Source organism: Macrotis lagotis, chromosome 7 (assembly GCF_037893015.1).
Source record: "Macrotis lagotis isolate mMagLag1 chromosome 7, bilby.v1.9.chrom.fasta, whole genome shotgun sequence".
NCBI lineage: Eukaryota > Metazoa > Chordata > Mammalia > Peramelemorphia > Peramelidae > Macrotis > Macrotis lagotis.
Window position 1 is genome coordinate 189,507,903 of NC_133664.1, and position 17,200 is coordinate 189,525,102.

The 17,200-nt window shown below is 34.2% G+C and overlaps 1 protein-coding gene across 1 annotated transcript in view; it reads left to right on the forward strand.

Moving 5' to 3' along the window:
* Positions 1-359: 359 nt before the first annotated feature.
* ST8SIA1 (ST8 alpha-N-acetyl-neuraminide alpha-2,8-sialyltransferase 1) overlaps positions 360-17,200 on the forward strand; it is a 118,461-nt gene continuing 101,620 nt past the window's right edge. Inside the window, exon 1 of the mRNA XM_074194288.1 lies at positions 360-709. Coding sequence (XP_074050389.1) covers positions 459-709 — 251 coding nt within the window. The 5' untranslated portion in view covers positions 360-458. The remainder of the gene's footprint in view (positions 710-17,200) is intronic.

Genomic DNA, 17,200 nt, shown 5'->3' on the forward strand with positions numbered 1-17,200 from the left:
ACAGTCAGCTGGGAAGATCCGCGGTCCCTGGATCTCCCGACTTGTGGAGAGAGACGGGAGCCCCTTTCTTCTTCAGGAGAAGCTACAATGGCCATAGCTGATGACTTAGCTCTTCCGCTGATTTCACTAAAAGGAGGGAAACGGTTGATTTGAAAGTTGCACATTAAAAACCTTTGCACCACTGTTGGAACAACAGCGGCAGAAGACGCGATTTTGTGGTGTGTGTCCGTGAGAGAAGGAGGAGGGAAGAGAGAGAGAGAGAGAGAGAGAGAGAGAGAGAGAGAGAGAGAGAGAGAGAGAGAGAAGAGAAGAGAAGAACCAGAAGAGAGAGAGAGAGAGTGAAGGAGCGGGAGAGACAGAGACAGAGAGAAAAGCAATTGCATTGCATTGCATGGGAACGATTTGAATTTCGAATTTCAGTTCAAGCTCTGCGCTGCAGTTCAGACCACTGCAACACCATGATTGCGCTAAGCATCAGCGACAGCAGCCGGGCCCGGAGACAGGCTTGGAGAGGGACTATGGCAGTACTGGCGTGTAAGTGTCCCCGGACCCGGCTGCCAATGGGAGCTAGTGCTTTGGGCGTCTTTGTTCTCTGCTGGCTCTACGTCTTCCCAGTGTACCGGCTGCCCAACGAGAAGGAGATTGTGAACGGGGTCCTGCAGCAGGGCAAGGCGTGGAGGAGAAACCAGACTGCAGCCAGAGACTTCAGGTACCCAGGTTCCTTTCTCTTCTCTTTCTCTTTGTACACAGAGGATGGTAGGCACTACTAGTGCCTTTCAAGGATGCTCTGTCTACCCCATATGTCCTTTCTTGGGAAATCACTCTCTTCAATCTTCCTTATTCTCTGCCCCCCACCCCATACCTCCAACAATCTTTTCCCTAAGACTTTGTGACCTTGGTCCCTATACACTCACTGCCCCCTCCTTCCAAGTAGAAATCTTCAAGGACACTTATTTTATGTAGGGAATGGCTCAATATTTATGGCCAAGTACTTATCACCATCATCATTATCATCATCATCATTTAAAGATTTCTTCCTAAAGTCAAGCTTAAAGATACTATCATTGCCTTCTCTTTCCTGGTAGGGTGCAGAGGCCTGAGAAACTTGCTCTGTAAAGTTGTTATGAATTCTCTTGAACGTTGTATCTTTTGTACTCTTTGGGGATTAGAAAGATGGAATGTTTCTCCAGAGGTCAGCCATCAGGTAAACCCTTTGACAGAAATAGAGGCAGAAGAAAATGGTGATGGAAATTGTCATTGAGAGGGCTAGGGTAATTGAATCCTTCCTCAAAAGCAGCCAGACAGCCAGACCCTCCAGACATATGATATCTTGCCTTCATTCTTCATCGCCCCCATCCTCAAACATTTTTAACCCCACAAACTGAATCTTTTTTTAAGAATGTACTTCATTTTGATAAGAATTTCACCATTCAGAAAGGTAAACAGGAAATCCAAATGGAGAAGTAAGTTTCAGTTTCCTGACCATTTCAGTAATTTCACTTTAAATTAAGAGAGACAAGAGTCTAATAAATGAGAACCTGAACAATGTTGTGTATGTATGATTTACATTGATGGTAGGCAGGTGTGGACTACAGAGTTGGGGGGTAAGAATCAGATTAAGTGTGACCACTTCACCTTCTCCAAGGACTCAGGAAGAGATTAAGGCTTAAATCAGCGCTGTACTCTATTGTAGTAGCTTTTTTTTTTTGGGGGGGGCAGGTGTTGGGGAAGATAAACATTTTAAATGAACTTGAACAATATGTTCCTCTTTGCATGTATCATGTATTAATTTTTCACATTATACATTTAGGAACATTTACACTTTCCCCTCCCCCCCCAACCTTTCTCTAGTCTACATCCTCCTCTTGGTCTCTAAGGATGAAGGTCAGATTCATAGCAGACTATTACAGGGAAAAGCAGCATAAATCTATAAAATACAAGGGATTTTTTATGGGAAGAGAGTCATGAAATTGTGTTTATAAAGGAATATTATTCCTCTCCAAATCTGTTTAAGAATTTGTAAGACCTTCAGTGTTTTAAAAGTTATAATAGTAACCTGGAAATTCATAAATGCTATTTCCTCAATGGAAAATTTTTTTATCTTTGATTTTAAATTATGTAAGGAATTGATTAATAATTTTCTATTGTTTTTGACAAAAAACCCTTTTATAGTTCAGAAGGAGAAATTGAAAATATCTGTTATAGTTTGTCAACAACTGGTTCAACAGCATTATTAAATGCTTACTATCTGACAATTGCTCTGCTATTTATTCACTGAGGTAAACACAGAGAGAAAAAACTATCTCTGTGCTCAAGGAGATCTTACAGTCCAACACTAAAGACAAACAGGAGTACCTGAGTTAAAATCCAGCCTCAGACACTTAATAATTACCTGGCTGTATGGCCTTGGGCAAGACACTTAACCCCCATTTGCCTTGCAAAAACGTAAAAAAAAGATATATACATATATATTATATATGTTGAAGACATCTACATAGGAGATGAAAGGTCATCTCAGAGGGAAGACACAGGAAGCATCTAGGAACAAGGAAAGATCTGAAAATGAGGTTTGAACTGAAACTTGAAGGAAGACTGGGAAACTAAGAGATAGAAGTGAGGAAGGAGAGCATTTCAGGCATGGGACAGCACCTTGGGCAAAGGCATGGAAATGAGAGAAAAAGTTGGAGTCATGATAGATAGATGGAAGTATGTCTGGGTCATAGAGTAAATAGAGGGGAGTAAAATATAAGATGAATCTTGAAAAAGTAAAGAGGGACTGAGTCATGAAGAGCTTTATATGCTCCCAAGATGACTTTATATTTGATCTAGGAGTTAACTAGAAATTGAGTGTAATAGAGTAGTTTAGTAAAATATGGGTTGATCTTTTCAGAGAATATTTGTTCTTTCACGACCCTAGATTGTATTTGGTTATATTTATTTATGGGTAGAGAGTTATTTATTAAAATTCATGTTGTGGTAACTGCTTGTAGAAATACACTCATCTCAGAGAAGTTGTGTTTATGAAAATTATATTAGGTAATTCCATATATATGTATATATATATATATATATTACATGGAATAATACTGGAATTGATTATTGTAAAGTTTGAGCAGATTTTATTTCCTAAATGGAAGACATTCCAAGTATAATAAAGCTGAGAGTGTATATGTGTGAATATACATATGTATATATGTATGTATGTATGTCTGCATGTATATAGAATGCTAGGAAGGATCACTTATATCATGGAAGACTGATGTTAATTGATTTTATTTATTTTTTATTTAAATTGAGAATTTTATGTTTTTTCTTTCTTATGTATGTATATATATACACACACACAATGTTTATCATATTGACACATAATGGAAGAGAAAGATCTTTTTATGCAGGTAGTTGATTTTCATTATATGGCACTGATCAAAAAAGAAATGCTATATAATTATCTTGGAACATAATAGATGTATTTTTACTCTGAACCTTTAGTTCATTGCCTAATATCTAAGAGTTCTTCCCTCTGTCAAGACAAAGATTATTTGGGAATATCTTATTATTGCAGGCCACTTTTCAGTAGTATGAATTGGGTTGTTCACTTTACTAATTTACTTTGCTTATTTTGGGGAGGGATTTCTTTGCTTGTGACAATCTACTTTATGACTTAATGTCAATAATGCAGGATTTTGAGGATTTGTGATTTTATTGGTATACTACTTCTCTAACTTGTAGGTTATAATCTTTGTAAGCCATATTATACCATATTTTCCTCATCAAAACTTAGGAGAGGCTGAGCGCCAGAGGAGAGTGATTTTTGAATTTTTTTTTTACTCCTCCTCTATGCAGCCTTGTACAAATGGAAAAACCTAAGAGAAGGCAAATAGAAAAGCAGTGTTTAGGGAATTTGTTGTTGAATGAATTAAAAAGACAAATGGTTTATATAAATGAAGGTTAATATCATGTGGTTTTCTACTTCATTACTCCAGTGAATTTGTTTTCATTAATGTGGATATTCCTTCCAGTGATAGAGATGGAAACCAAGCTGTGCTTTCCTATTCTCTGTGATTGTCCTTCATGTCTTTGCTTCATCATAGGAGATCCTTCAAAAAATCTGGGGGTCTTTCTTGCATTTTCTTAATATGAACATTATGAAGCTAACAGCAAAGCATCAATTTTCCCTTCTCACCATGTGCCTGGTTCATTTGCTTCTCCTCCTAACTTCCCCATTTCTATAAAGGCACCTAAATTCACCATCCTTCCAGGCACATAAATTCACAACAGAAGAGCCATCCTTTGCTTCTCACTTTTAGTTGTGTTCCCTTTATATTCAATCAGTCCCCAAATCTGTTAATTCTATTTCTACAACATCTCATTATTTTTGTCATTTGCATTGTTAATACACGCCACACTAATTTAGGCACTACACAAAATATATACCATCTCCAGACTCTATACCCTTAAATGAACTGCCTCTATTTCTGGCATGTGATTCCTGTATAACATCAAACCTCAAGTACTAATATCCTAGAAAATGTCTTTTCTGATTTTCTTGGTCGTTAGTATTCCTTTCCAAAATTACTTTTATTTTTATTTTGTTGATATTTTGTATTTACTTATTTGTGTACATGTTGCTTTTCCCCAGGAAAATATAAACTCGTTGATAGCAGTGACTAGATAATTTACTTTAACCCCAACCCTAGCACAAAATAAAGTCTTAGTAAATTTTTTGATTGAAATGAATTTAATGACATATTTTAGCCCATTTTCATGCATTCTTCTGCATTGTAATGTGTTAAGACTTGCTCATTGTGTGCTTCATCACCCTTTGGATGATCCTCAGCATCAGTTCTTTGGAGAATGTAGGGTTCCATGACTTGTAACCATGCAACATCAACTAGAAGAATATTGGGTTTTGTTTTTGGTTATTGAAATAATGCTGAAGTTTTTAAGGGTAATCTAATACCCTCTTCTCCTTCAATTCAGGTCTGACTCACATTTTATACATACACATATACAGAATAGTCTCATATCTTAGCCAAGACAAAAAGCTTTCTTCATTCACTTTTTTTCTGAGTATGTATAGTTAAACCAAACACTATTGATTGATTATGGATCTCCTTTAGGAGGCTCTTCAATATTTCTGGGTTTTCTACATATATTAACCACAAACAATAGCATCTGGAGGACTTTGCCAGGTAGAAGGGATGTTTCTTCCTGGATTAGCTCCTTATCAATGACAAACACCTTTTGGGAGTGTGTCTTCCTGTTCTATCTCTTATTTGATCTAAGAAATTAGAGGATCATTACAAAAGGTTATTACTTGTTTCTGAGCCAAGCCTAACTGCCTAGATTCAGCTGTTGCAGGACTGACTGAATATTTTGGGGTTTCAGCCATTCTGGCATAATTCCTGGACTATTTATGTAAGCATATTTATTGCCAAGAGGAGGGCATTATATTACAGGATCACCCAGTATATGTGTCTAAGAGTAATTCCTTATTTCCCATGTCACCTCTTCACTTAGTCCTTCAGTCTAACCTTTTTGACCTGAGAATAACATCCATTGGTAATCTTGAGTTAACATTCCTTGATTAAAAGGTATAGGGGAGTATGGGTGCATACAAACCTCTTGAAAATGTTCTCTAGGAACTATCTGCTATCTCACCCTGAGTTTCCCCTCCAAACTGAATTTGCTATTTGACTTACATTCTAGTTTGGATAGCTACTTGAAGATTTGATGGTTCAAGTGGCAGTTCAGTCAAGATGAATAATAATCTCATTCATAAGAATACTATCGAAGACCGTAATAGGTTAAGGATAACTGTGGTTATGGAGTTCATCCATTCAAGATGTCCGACTGATGGGGCACAGTTAGATCATGTCCTTCCTATTCTATGATCAATAGCAAGGTTGACATAGCTGTGATATTGTAGCTAAACCAGAAATTTAGACTTTAGGCAATTGTGGAACACTCTACTATTAAAAGGCTAAAGTCCCTTACTCCAAGTTGATTTTTCTAATACCAGCTGGTATCCAGGCTTTCTTATTACCACCTAGTCTATGTTTCTATGGCCAACCTTTCCTTTAAGCATGACCTATATTTTCATCTAGCCACCTTACTGGAACGAACTGTTTTTCCTATTCACCATTATTCATATAGATTGCAATAACCTTATTTATGTCAAATTATGATCCTGATCCCAAAGGAAGGCTTCACTGATCTAAGTTTGAGAATGGTGTGTACATCTATTACTTTTGTCATTACCACTAAAACCAAACTGGAACATGGAGAAATTAGAACAAAACATTCTTTCAGAATTATTATGCATCCACTCAACATTCTTTCAGTTTACTAAAGAAGCTGAAAGAAGATATATAAAATTGAATGCCATGTTGGGTTGTTTTTTATTTTTCAAGACTGAAGAATTCATCCCCATTTTTCTAGCTAATTAAACATTTATTAAGTGACTGCTCTAGGAATACAAAAAAGAGGCAAAAGACAGTTCCTGCCCTCAAGAAGCTTACAGACAACATGCAAGCCCACTGGTGATGAGATTTACTGTATTTAGGTAGGCTGATCCAAGACTACCCTGGTCTTTCTAGAATGATGGAACTTGCCAGAACTTGTGTTTTTTGGGCATATAGGCCCTTTGGGAACCCAGGTTACCTTCACTCTATGGGAAAACAGGGTGGTTTCATTTTTCTTTCTAATTTCAACTATATTAACATTAGAATATAGTTGGTATTAAACAATCATTTTGCTTAGAAATTTTATTAATACATAGACATGGACTTTACATATTTTTCTGCAATTTCAGAAGATGAATTTATTTGCTTAATTCTTGAAAACAGCAATGGACATTCAAGAATTTGAGATTGTGAAAGAATCATAGATTATATCATTGGAAGGAGACTTCTGAAATCATCTCATGTAAAAGTCATACCTTTAGTCAGATTAAGGAAAAAACAATTGAGATTTATATCAATTAAGTGACCCACACACAAAGTCATAGCCAGTGCAGAGGGTTTACTCTGTTTGTGCTTCATTTTTGAAAAGGACCACAACATCAGGGAGGTGATGCCACGACCAGCTCATGAATCGATTTTGAGGGAGGGGATATTATGCTAAGTCACCTGATTCACTTTCCCTCCAGAGTCATCCAGGTCCAGTAGCCAGATATGAATCAGGACAAATGGGGATGGTCCTGAATGTGAGACAATTAGGGTTAAATGACTTTCCCAAGGTCACACAGCTAGCAAGTCATGTCTGAGGCCGGATTTGAACTCCTATCCTCCTGATTCTAAGGTCAATGCTCCATCCACTGCACCTCCTAGATAGTTTGACAGAGGCTACTCTAGGCTAGGATACTTGTCTCTTGCCTTTCAATGACATAAAAAGTGACTGATATTGTTTTTTTAGGAAGATAATTGAGAGTTTTATGCTCTGGCAACTTAAATCTAAAGACAGTTTTCTCCAAATTCTTCATCAATGCTATAATTTATTATTTCTTTCATTGTTCCATTTATTCTTGAAATCTCATCACCAGTCTTTTAACCATTGACATTAGGAGCAACTGACTTTTTAAAAAGTAATTTTTGTAAACCAAAATCTAGATTTAACATAAAGAGATGATCATAGTTAGAAATAGACAAATCTAGATAATTTCTCTATTTCTGTAATTCCCATGTTATTTACAAAAGATAAAAATAGTTAAGTGACCTTGCCACAGAAGACTTAAAAATTCCTATTGCTATCATTAATTAAGTAGCTCTGTAAAACTAAATGTAGATTCAACAAATTAATTTTGTAGAACTCTAAGCACATTCATCTTTGTATCTTCCACTTCCACTGCTATTTGGAAGTTCCATTGATGGGGGGCTCTTCTCTGTGGTAATGAACAGTACTCCCTAAACCCTAGTTAAATAACCTTTTAGTCACTAGAGATCCCTACTTTTTTCCCTTCCCCCAAGAAGTAAACTTGAGTATCCCTAACCTCCCCACTTCCACTCATCTTCATACTAACAAGGTTTTGAGGAAATGAGTAGTTGTTATTAACAAAAGGTCATGGTCTCCTTATCTAAGGTATCTAGTTCTACCCTAAGTTTAAATAAATGCTACTTTTATATAAAAATTAATAAAATAATTCCTCATGTATCCACAAGTTACTTATCTAATTTGATGACTATTTGGGGAGTGGAGGAAATAAGGTCTACTATGTGAAAGACACTGTCCTACTCATTTTTACAGATATTATCTCATTTGATCCTCATAACAATACTCTGTGAGATAAGTGCTATAATTATTCCCATTTTACATTTGAAGAAACTGAGGCATACAGAGAGTAAATGACTAGCCTAGGTTCACAGTTCTTATGTATCTGAGGCTGGATTTAATTTCAGGTCTTTCTGACTAAAGGGTCATTTCTCCATCCCCTGAACCACCAGTTGCCTCTTGGGATATGACTGAGAACTCACAAGTAAGCAAAAAAGACCACTGTGTAGTCAAAATAGACATTGTCAAACTTACTTGTGAGCTCCTTAGAACCTTACTTGAAATCATTTCTTTTGACACACTTTTTTAAAATTTATTTTTGGAAGGCAAGAAGGTTAAGTGACTTGCCCAAGGTTATACTTCTAAGTATTAAGTCATTGAATCTGAATTTGAATTCAGGTTCTCCTGACTCCTGGGTTGGTACTCTATCCTTCTGAGCCACCTAGCTGCACCCCCCTTTTGATACACTTTTTGCAGTTTTGATGATGTGGTTTCCTGCCTTATGGTGAATTAGAAGCAGAAAATTACATGGAAGCAGGGTAGGAATAACAAGCATAAACCATATCAGGCATGACAACTGACATCCTGATAGCATGGATAGAAATGGAAAAAATAAAAGATATAAAGTCAAAAAACACTATTATCTAATTGAAGGACTGTCATCTATTTTAATAGCCCTTGAGAATATCCCTGATGTACAAAGTGCAAGTTTAAAGATATACATTCATAATGACAACTTTTAGTCATTAAAAAGGTTAAATTATGTCCAGCATATTTTTAAGAATATAGAGAGCAAAGTTAGCTGTACAATGGATAATTTCAATTATATGAAATTAAAAAAGCTTTTGTATAAATAAACAAATGTTGCCAACATCAGAAGGAAAGCAGAAAATTTTGTAGATGATTATTAGATAAAAGTATCATATCTAAAATATGTAAAGAGCATTGTTAAATCTATAGGAATACAAATTATTTGGTTATACATGTATGACCTATATTGAATTGCTTTCTGTCAAGGGAAGGAGAGGGGGAATGGAAAAAAGGAAGGGAGAAAAATATAAAATTTAAAACCTTGCAAAAAAAGATTGCTGAAAACTATTGCTCTATGTAGTTGGAAAAACAATAAATAAATAAAATATTAAAAAAGAAGGCAAGTTATTCCCCAATTGATGGTCAAAGGCTATAAACAAGCTATTTTCTGATGGAAAAGAAATCAAAACAATTTATAATCATATGAAAAAATGTCTAAATCAGTATTGATTAGAGAAATGCAAATTAAAATAACCAAGAGATATAATTTTACATGTACCAGATTGGTTCAAATAATAGAAGGGAAAAGTGACAAATGCTGGAGGGGATGTAGAAAAATTGGGACTCTAATTAATTACTGCTGGAATTATGAGATGATTCAACCATTTGGAGAGCAATCTGGAATTATGCCCCAAGATTTATTAAACTACCTATACCCTTTCACCCTGAAATTCTAGTACTTGGTCTGTTTCCAAAAATAATTAGGGGAAAATAAAAAGAACCCATATATATATACATGTATATATATATTATGTATATATTCTAAAATGTTTATACTCTCTTTATGGTGGTAAAGCTCGTGAAATTGATGGGATGCCTATCAATTGGGGAATGGCTAAACAAGTTGTGATATATAATTGTGATGGGTTCTCCTGTGCTATAAGAAATGATGAACTCAATGAATTTTAAAAAACATGGAAGGACTTGCACAAAATAATGAAGATTGAAATGAGCAGAACCAAGAGAATAGTAACAGCAATATTGTTTTAAGAATGACTTTGAAGTTTGCAAATAAGTTATTTTGAATATTTTAAATACCTCAAATTAACTGAAAAGGACATATGAAGCAAGATGGTGTCTACATCCAGAGAAAGAACTGCTAATTAAAAATATGTATGGAAGCATATTATAAATATATATCTACTTCATCCATATGGTGAGAGGAGAGGAAGAAAAAAAATAATTTTATTGTATACAGTAGCACCTCAATACTTCTTGTTAATTTGTTCCAGAACTCTTGTTGAGTGATGAAATCAAAGAGTTGGGAAATTTTTTCATAAGAATTTATGTAATTAGAAATAATTCATGAAAGTTCCCCAGAATTTTCACATTTTACTGGGTTAATATTAAGTAATGAGGTTGTAATATAGAACCTTAAAACTAAATAGGCATGGATTAAAAAACCCAATTAATTACTTAAAATAAAATAAAATTTAACTTTGCTTTACCTATACTGAGAAGAGTTTCTGGCATAATGTGTTTGTCTTTTGCTCTTGAAGAGGATCATATATGACATGAAAAAGGTGATACCATGACGTGCTATTGAATTGAATTTAGTAGCCCCTGATAACCATTAGCCTCTCTTTCTCCTTTGGAGACATCTGGGTCCAGTGACCAGATATATATCAGAACAACAGGAAATGACATTGGATGTAGTCATAGTTTGACTGAGGTAAAGCCCATTCAGTGATTAAGACTAGGTTAGAGAGAGAGAGAGATGAGGTAGAAGCTAAGAATGGTCACTTTTGCTTAGTTCAAAATGAAAAAATTGCACTGGGAGGGCACAACCCTCAGCCATTTGAGCAGGTAAATAAGAAATAAAGCAAAGAATAGCCCCTTTTTCATAGTTAAAAAAATCAATCTGGGAAGGAAGGTCCTTAGTATTTCTGAGCAAACCAGAAACAATTTCTATTTATGTTAATTCTGAAGCAATCAAGGCCCCAGAATTGAGCAAGTGGACTTGGGCTGGGGCTCTGGAGCTACTATGAGACTGATGTTGTTCTCTGTTTCATCCTGAGACAGGAGACTCACATTGACCTCTAATCATCCAGAGAGAGAGAGAGAGAGAGAGAGAGAGAGAGAGAGAGAGAGAGAGAGAGAGAGAGAGAGATGAGAGATGCTTAGTGGCAAGCAAGTGACCAGTGATGAAGCATTGTCTCTTGCAGGGAGATATGTGGGAGTGGGTGGTGGGTGGGTGGGTGGCATGACTCATACAAGTTCTGGAAAGTGCAATGAATCTCAAGAAAGTACAGAGTGCTGAAACATTCTTTTCTCATCGAAATGTGATGAGTAACAGGTTTGAGGAGGTATGAAGCCAATGAATATCGAAAGGAATATTTGAAAGGAATAGCAAGTTGTGAATAGTAGATTTGCAATTTCATGTACAATCATCTTTTTAAATTGTAGTGTTAAGGAAATGTTTGTTTTATTCTGTAAATTAAAAATAAAAGAAGAATTTAGGGAAGTGTAGGGACAATTATAACTAATGAGCAGAATATGTTCCAAAATTCATTTATAAATTAGGCATTTATGAAAGGAAATATGTTTTTCTCATAGAAATACTGGTATGAATGGTGGCTAGGGTTGGAGGATTATGCTGTAAATGTGTATTTATTTAATATAACTTGGGTAAACATCATTTGCTGAGATAAAAGATCTATCAAAGTATAGAGGAATAATAATTCCAGCCTGAATTCTGGGTGCTGGGAGCCAAGTTGATGTTAGTAACAGGAAGAAGAGAATGTCCCTCATCTTTCCTGGCAGCAGGAATAGTGCTTAAAGTATTTTTTATCTTTGGCATCCTCAGTTCCTTTCCTCACTCCTAGAGCCTTTTCTCTCAAATTACATTTTGAATTAAAAATGGAAGAATCACATTGATATAGTAATATAGGCAGGAGGTGTAGGTGCTTTAATGGAACAACTGAAATCTAATTAACTCTGAAAATCAAGAGATGAAGCTTCTTAAAAGGAAAAATGTCATCTCATGTAGAAAGCAATTTAAATAAAACTTCTCTTAAAAATTTTCAACCACCCTTAAAACTTAAAAATCAATATTGTAACCAGATATAGCAAATACAGCATCATCAGCCATGTCACCCCAAATTCCTTAGAGCTTTACTTTACCCACACTTAACCCTACCCACCAAAGTGTGCCACAATCCAAAATTCTCTGTTTCTCTCTTCTCTAACTCAAAACTACTATTAACTCAGAGAAGATACCTTAAGTAGGGGTTAGAAGGAAAACTATATGAATTAATTCACATAAATGTTACGGATTATTATTTATCATTTATTAATATTTTTTGATCCTAGCTTTTTATATGGTGTAACAAAGCACAGTTACACATTAGAGAGCCAGCCTGAAAATCAGGAAGATCTAGGGTTAGATGACTTATCATTCATACTGGCTGTGTAACTCTGGGCAACATCCCAGTTATAAGTTGCATAGAAGGTATAGACTTCTGTTGATATAAGAAGTTTATCTCTTTTCAGAGTTCCCTAAACCAGTGAAATCACAGGTCCATTTCTGATCCTAAATATATGAATAATTCTTTAATCTTTTTTTAGTGATATTTATGTTTTAAAAAGATGCTTATTAATCCCATGAAATTTCCAAATAATGAACTTACAAACTATTCAATGAGCAAAAAATGGTAAAAATTTAAGATAACTTATTTTATGGATCATATTGATATTGAAGTACAATATTAATACTTGTGTAACCTTTGTGTAAAGGGGGTCCTTGACACTTCTGGGCTCCAAGAAACTTCTCAGTTTGGTTAATACCCCCCAAGTCTGGGAACAACCCGACAGGGCTCAAACAGTTGACCTTAAGAGTCATGAGATATACCATAAATTTTATCCAAATATTCTTGTTAACCTAAACCTTTTGTGTTTCTGCAATATTCCTGCTCCATCCTAAAACTGCCTCACCCCTCCCCAGATGCAGCTGGAGCTGTGAGATAGTAAACTCCACCCCACCTATGTCTCCCTGGTATGTAACTACCCTGTACCCCTGGAAACATGTTAGACCTAAGTCAGACCCTGACCCCTTTCTGTCTTTCATCAGCCTCCTATCTATACTATGTCACATGAGTGTAATAGTCTGATAAGGAAATATATCTAACCACTATCTCTGCTTCTGTACCCTGCTTGTTCACAATACTCTGCCCCTCAAAATACAGGATTAGAACTCAGTAAAACTATACATTTCTATCTGAGAGTCATATCCAGAGAGTATTTAGTGATCCATGGGACCTGATGAAATCAAGAATAGAGCATAAGATAAAAAACAGTCCCCAGAGATATATCTATAGATATTGGATCTGGAATAGATGGAGGTCAGCAAAGCAGGATCAACAAAGAAATGATTAGATAGGTGGGGAGAGAATCTGAGAAAGCAGGGCAATGAAAACCTAGAAAGGAGAAACATTTTATGGTTATTTTAAATGGATTTCTTTTTTTCTATCATATCTTCTTATTTATTATTGCTATGAAGAAGTGATGATGATTTTTGTGGTTTTTGAGTTTTATGCTAAGTGGCATAATAGATGGAGTGCTGGACTAGGGTTAGAAAGACAAGAGTTTAAATCTAGCCTTAGACACTTTCTAGTTGTGTGATCTTGGGCACATCACTTAATCACAGTCTGTCACAGTTTCCTCTAATTGTAAGATGGGGATAATGATAGCACTACTTAAAATATCAAATGACATTTTAATATGTTTAGCACAGTGCTTGGGACATAGCAGATGCTATATAAATGCTAATTATTATTATTATTATTCTGCTTCATTACTGAACCTATTAGTTGTCTGACAATTTCTTTGCTTATACTTTAGTCTTTTATAAGTTAATTATCATATAACCTACAAAGAAGTGTGATTTTAACTCCTCTTTGGCAATGCTTGTAACTTTAATTTTCTATTGTCTTATTCCTAATGCTAGCATTTCTATAAATATGTAAAATAATATTGAGATCACTGTTTCTTTATCATTGTGCTGATTGGGAAATCTTGTAGTATTTCCCCTTAGCAAATATTGCTGACTTTTGATTTTGTATTTTACCTTTTTATTGAGCTTAAAAATGAGATCCTTCATGTTTGTACTTTTTATGTTTTATTTTTGGACATAAATAAATACTATATTTTCTATGTATTCATCAATATGGTCATTTGTTTTTATTTGTTTATGGAAGGTATCTATGCTAATTATTTATCAAATATTGAATCATCCTGGGATCTATGATCTATCTCTATCATAAAAACTTTCTTTTATTTAAAATCAACCAATGAATTGACAAGTATATATTAAATACTTAATGTGTGCCATGCCCAAGATATAGATATAATTATAAGAAATAAAGGGGCTACTCAGTAATATAATTCTTAATGGTAATATCATTAGTGATACTTTCAAATTCTTTTGTGTTTTCATCTTTTTTTTGGCAGTTTAAAAATTTTTTAGTTAGACAATGGGGTTATGTGACTTGCTCAGGGTCATACAGCTAGGTAATTAAGTAAGTGTCTGAGGTCACATTTAAACTCAGGTTCCCCTGGATCTAGGGCCAGTACTCTGTTCACTTTACCACCTAGCTGCATTTTTATCTTTTTATTTTAAAGTTTTTATTAGTGTGTTTTGGTTTTTCATCCCTAACATTTCCCCCAGGTCTTCTGCCTTCTTCTCTTAGAGAGCTATCCCCCTCCAAAAAAAAGATAAAAAGAAGATAAAGCCACATAAGTCATCAGTAAATTGAAAAAAAAATGAAAGTACATACAATGTATCATACCTTTGGACCTCTCATTTCTTTATAGAAATGGGGGGACATTTTATCATATCTCTTCTTTCAAATCATACTTATTCCTTATAACTTTACAGCATTTGATTTTGATGTTTTTGTGGTTATTCTTTCCTTTTGTATTATTGTATATTTGTTATGTATTGTATATATAACTATTGTGTATTTGGGGGTTTGTTTTTGTTTTTTGGGGGTTTTTTGGTTCTGCTTGTTTCATTCTTCATTAATTCATGAAGTCTTTTCTGTATTCACAGTCTTTATTTCTTACAACAGAGTTACATTGTTATGCTATAATTTGTTTAGTCATTTCCCAATCTTATAGGTATCTACTTTGTTTCCAAATCTTTGTTGTCACAAAAGAGTACTATTATAAGTATTTTGAAAAAGACTTTCTTCTTATAAGTAGTCTTCTTATAGGTTTTATTAGCCTAGTAATAGAATAGAATCTTTAGGTCAAAAGGTATGAGTATTTTAGTCATTTTATTTGCACAATTCCAAATTTCTTTCCAAAGCATTTGTTCTTATTTACAACTCCATCAACAAGGTTCTAGTATCCCTGTCATTCCATAACCCTTTCAACATTGACTATTCCTATATTTTGACACCTTTGCTAATTTGATGGTGTGAGATGAAACTTTCAGATTTAGTTTGATTTATATATATATATATATATATATTTAGATATATATTTAGATAATATGGAACAGCCTTTCATATGGTTTGTAGGGTTGACAATTATCTTGAGAATAATTTGTCAGGGGCGGCCAGGTGGCGCAGTGGATAAAGCACTGGCCCTGGAGTCAGGAGTACCTGGGTTCAAATCCGGTCTCAGATACTTAATAAGTACCTAGCTGTGTGGCCTTGGGCAAGCCACTTAATTCCATTTGCCTTGCAAAAAAAACCTAAAAAAAAGAGAGAATAGTTTGTCATATCCTTTGACTACTCATCTAATTGAGGAATACTTTAAAGTCTCTTAATTGTTTATTGGATTAATTATTTATTGGATTCCAAACCCTTATCAGAGAAATTTGACACAAATATTTCCCCCTTCAGTTTGATTACTTTCTTTTTATTTTTAGGTGTAAAACTTTTGTTTGTGCAGAATCTTTTTTTACTCTGATGTAATTAAAGTTGTCTATTTTCCCTTTTGTAATTATCTCTAATCCTGGTTTGATTAAGAATACATCTCCTAACCACAACTGTGAAATATCTAAATCTATATCTATTTCTATCCAGTTTTAAATATAAAATCTTCCAGTTTTTTCAGCATTTTTTTTAATCAAAAGGAGAATTTTTCCTAAGTAATTTGTTTTCTCATTTTACAGATCATTGGGAGATTTCTTCTTTTCCCCCGATTCTCTTTTATCTACTTGTTTCATTGATCTACTGCTCTATTTTTAAATTAATACCAGGTGGTTTTGATTACTGCTGTTTCATAATATAGTTTGTAATCTGGAAGTGCTATTCCCTTTTTGACCCTATCTCTTTTTATTATTTCTTACTCAGATCTTTTATTCTTCCAAATGAATTTTGTTATTATTTTATTGAGTTCTATAAGATTTTTTGTTTATTTAACTAATATAGTTTTTAAAACTGTAAATTAACTTTGGTATTATTATATTTGCAAACCCAATATTCCTCCAGCTATTTAAACTGTGCTTAATTTCTCTCAGAAGCACTTTGCAATTGAATTTAAACAAGCATTTTGAATGCTTTGATAGAATGATCTCCTAATATTGTAGGTATTTTGCAGTTATTTAAAAAAATCCCTTCATTCTTGCTTCTTGGATTTTGTTATTATTGTATGCAAATACTGTTGATTTTTGAGGTTTTTTCTTTTTTATATATAGACAGTAGATTTGATGAAACTGATTGCCTTAGTCTCTTTGCTTATTCCCTAATATTTTGTAACTTAAGTATTCCAAATATTTTAGAACCTTCATGTCATAAGCAAGGAAAATTTTATCTTCTCTTTACCTACTTTTATGTCTTTATTGCCTTTCTTTTTTCACTATTGTTAGTATTTCAACTCTATGTCAAATAATAGTTGAGACAATGGGCATCTTTGATTTACTCCTGTGCTTCAATGTATCTTCATTATATGTAGTGCTTCCTTTTGGTTTTAGATAGCTATATCTTATTGTATTAAAAAAGGTTTTTCAATGTATAAACTTGGAAGATTTTTTTAAATTGATGAAAATTGTATTTTGTCAAAGACTTGTATTATGATAATTAGTGATTTTAGATGTTTTAATTTTAATATGATAAATTTTGTTGATGAGTTTGCTAATTAGAAACATCCTTTTATCACTGAAATAAATCCAACT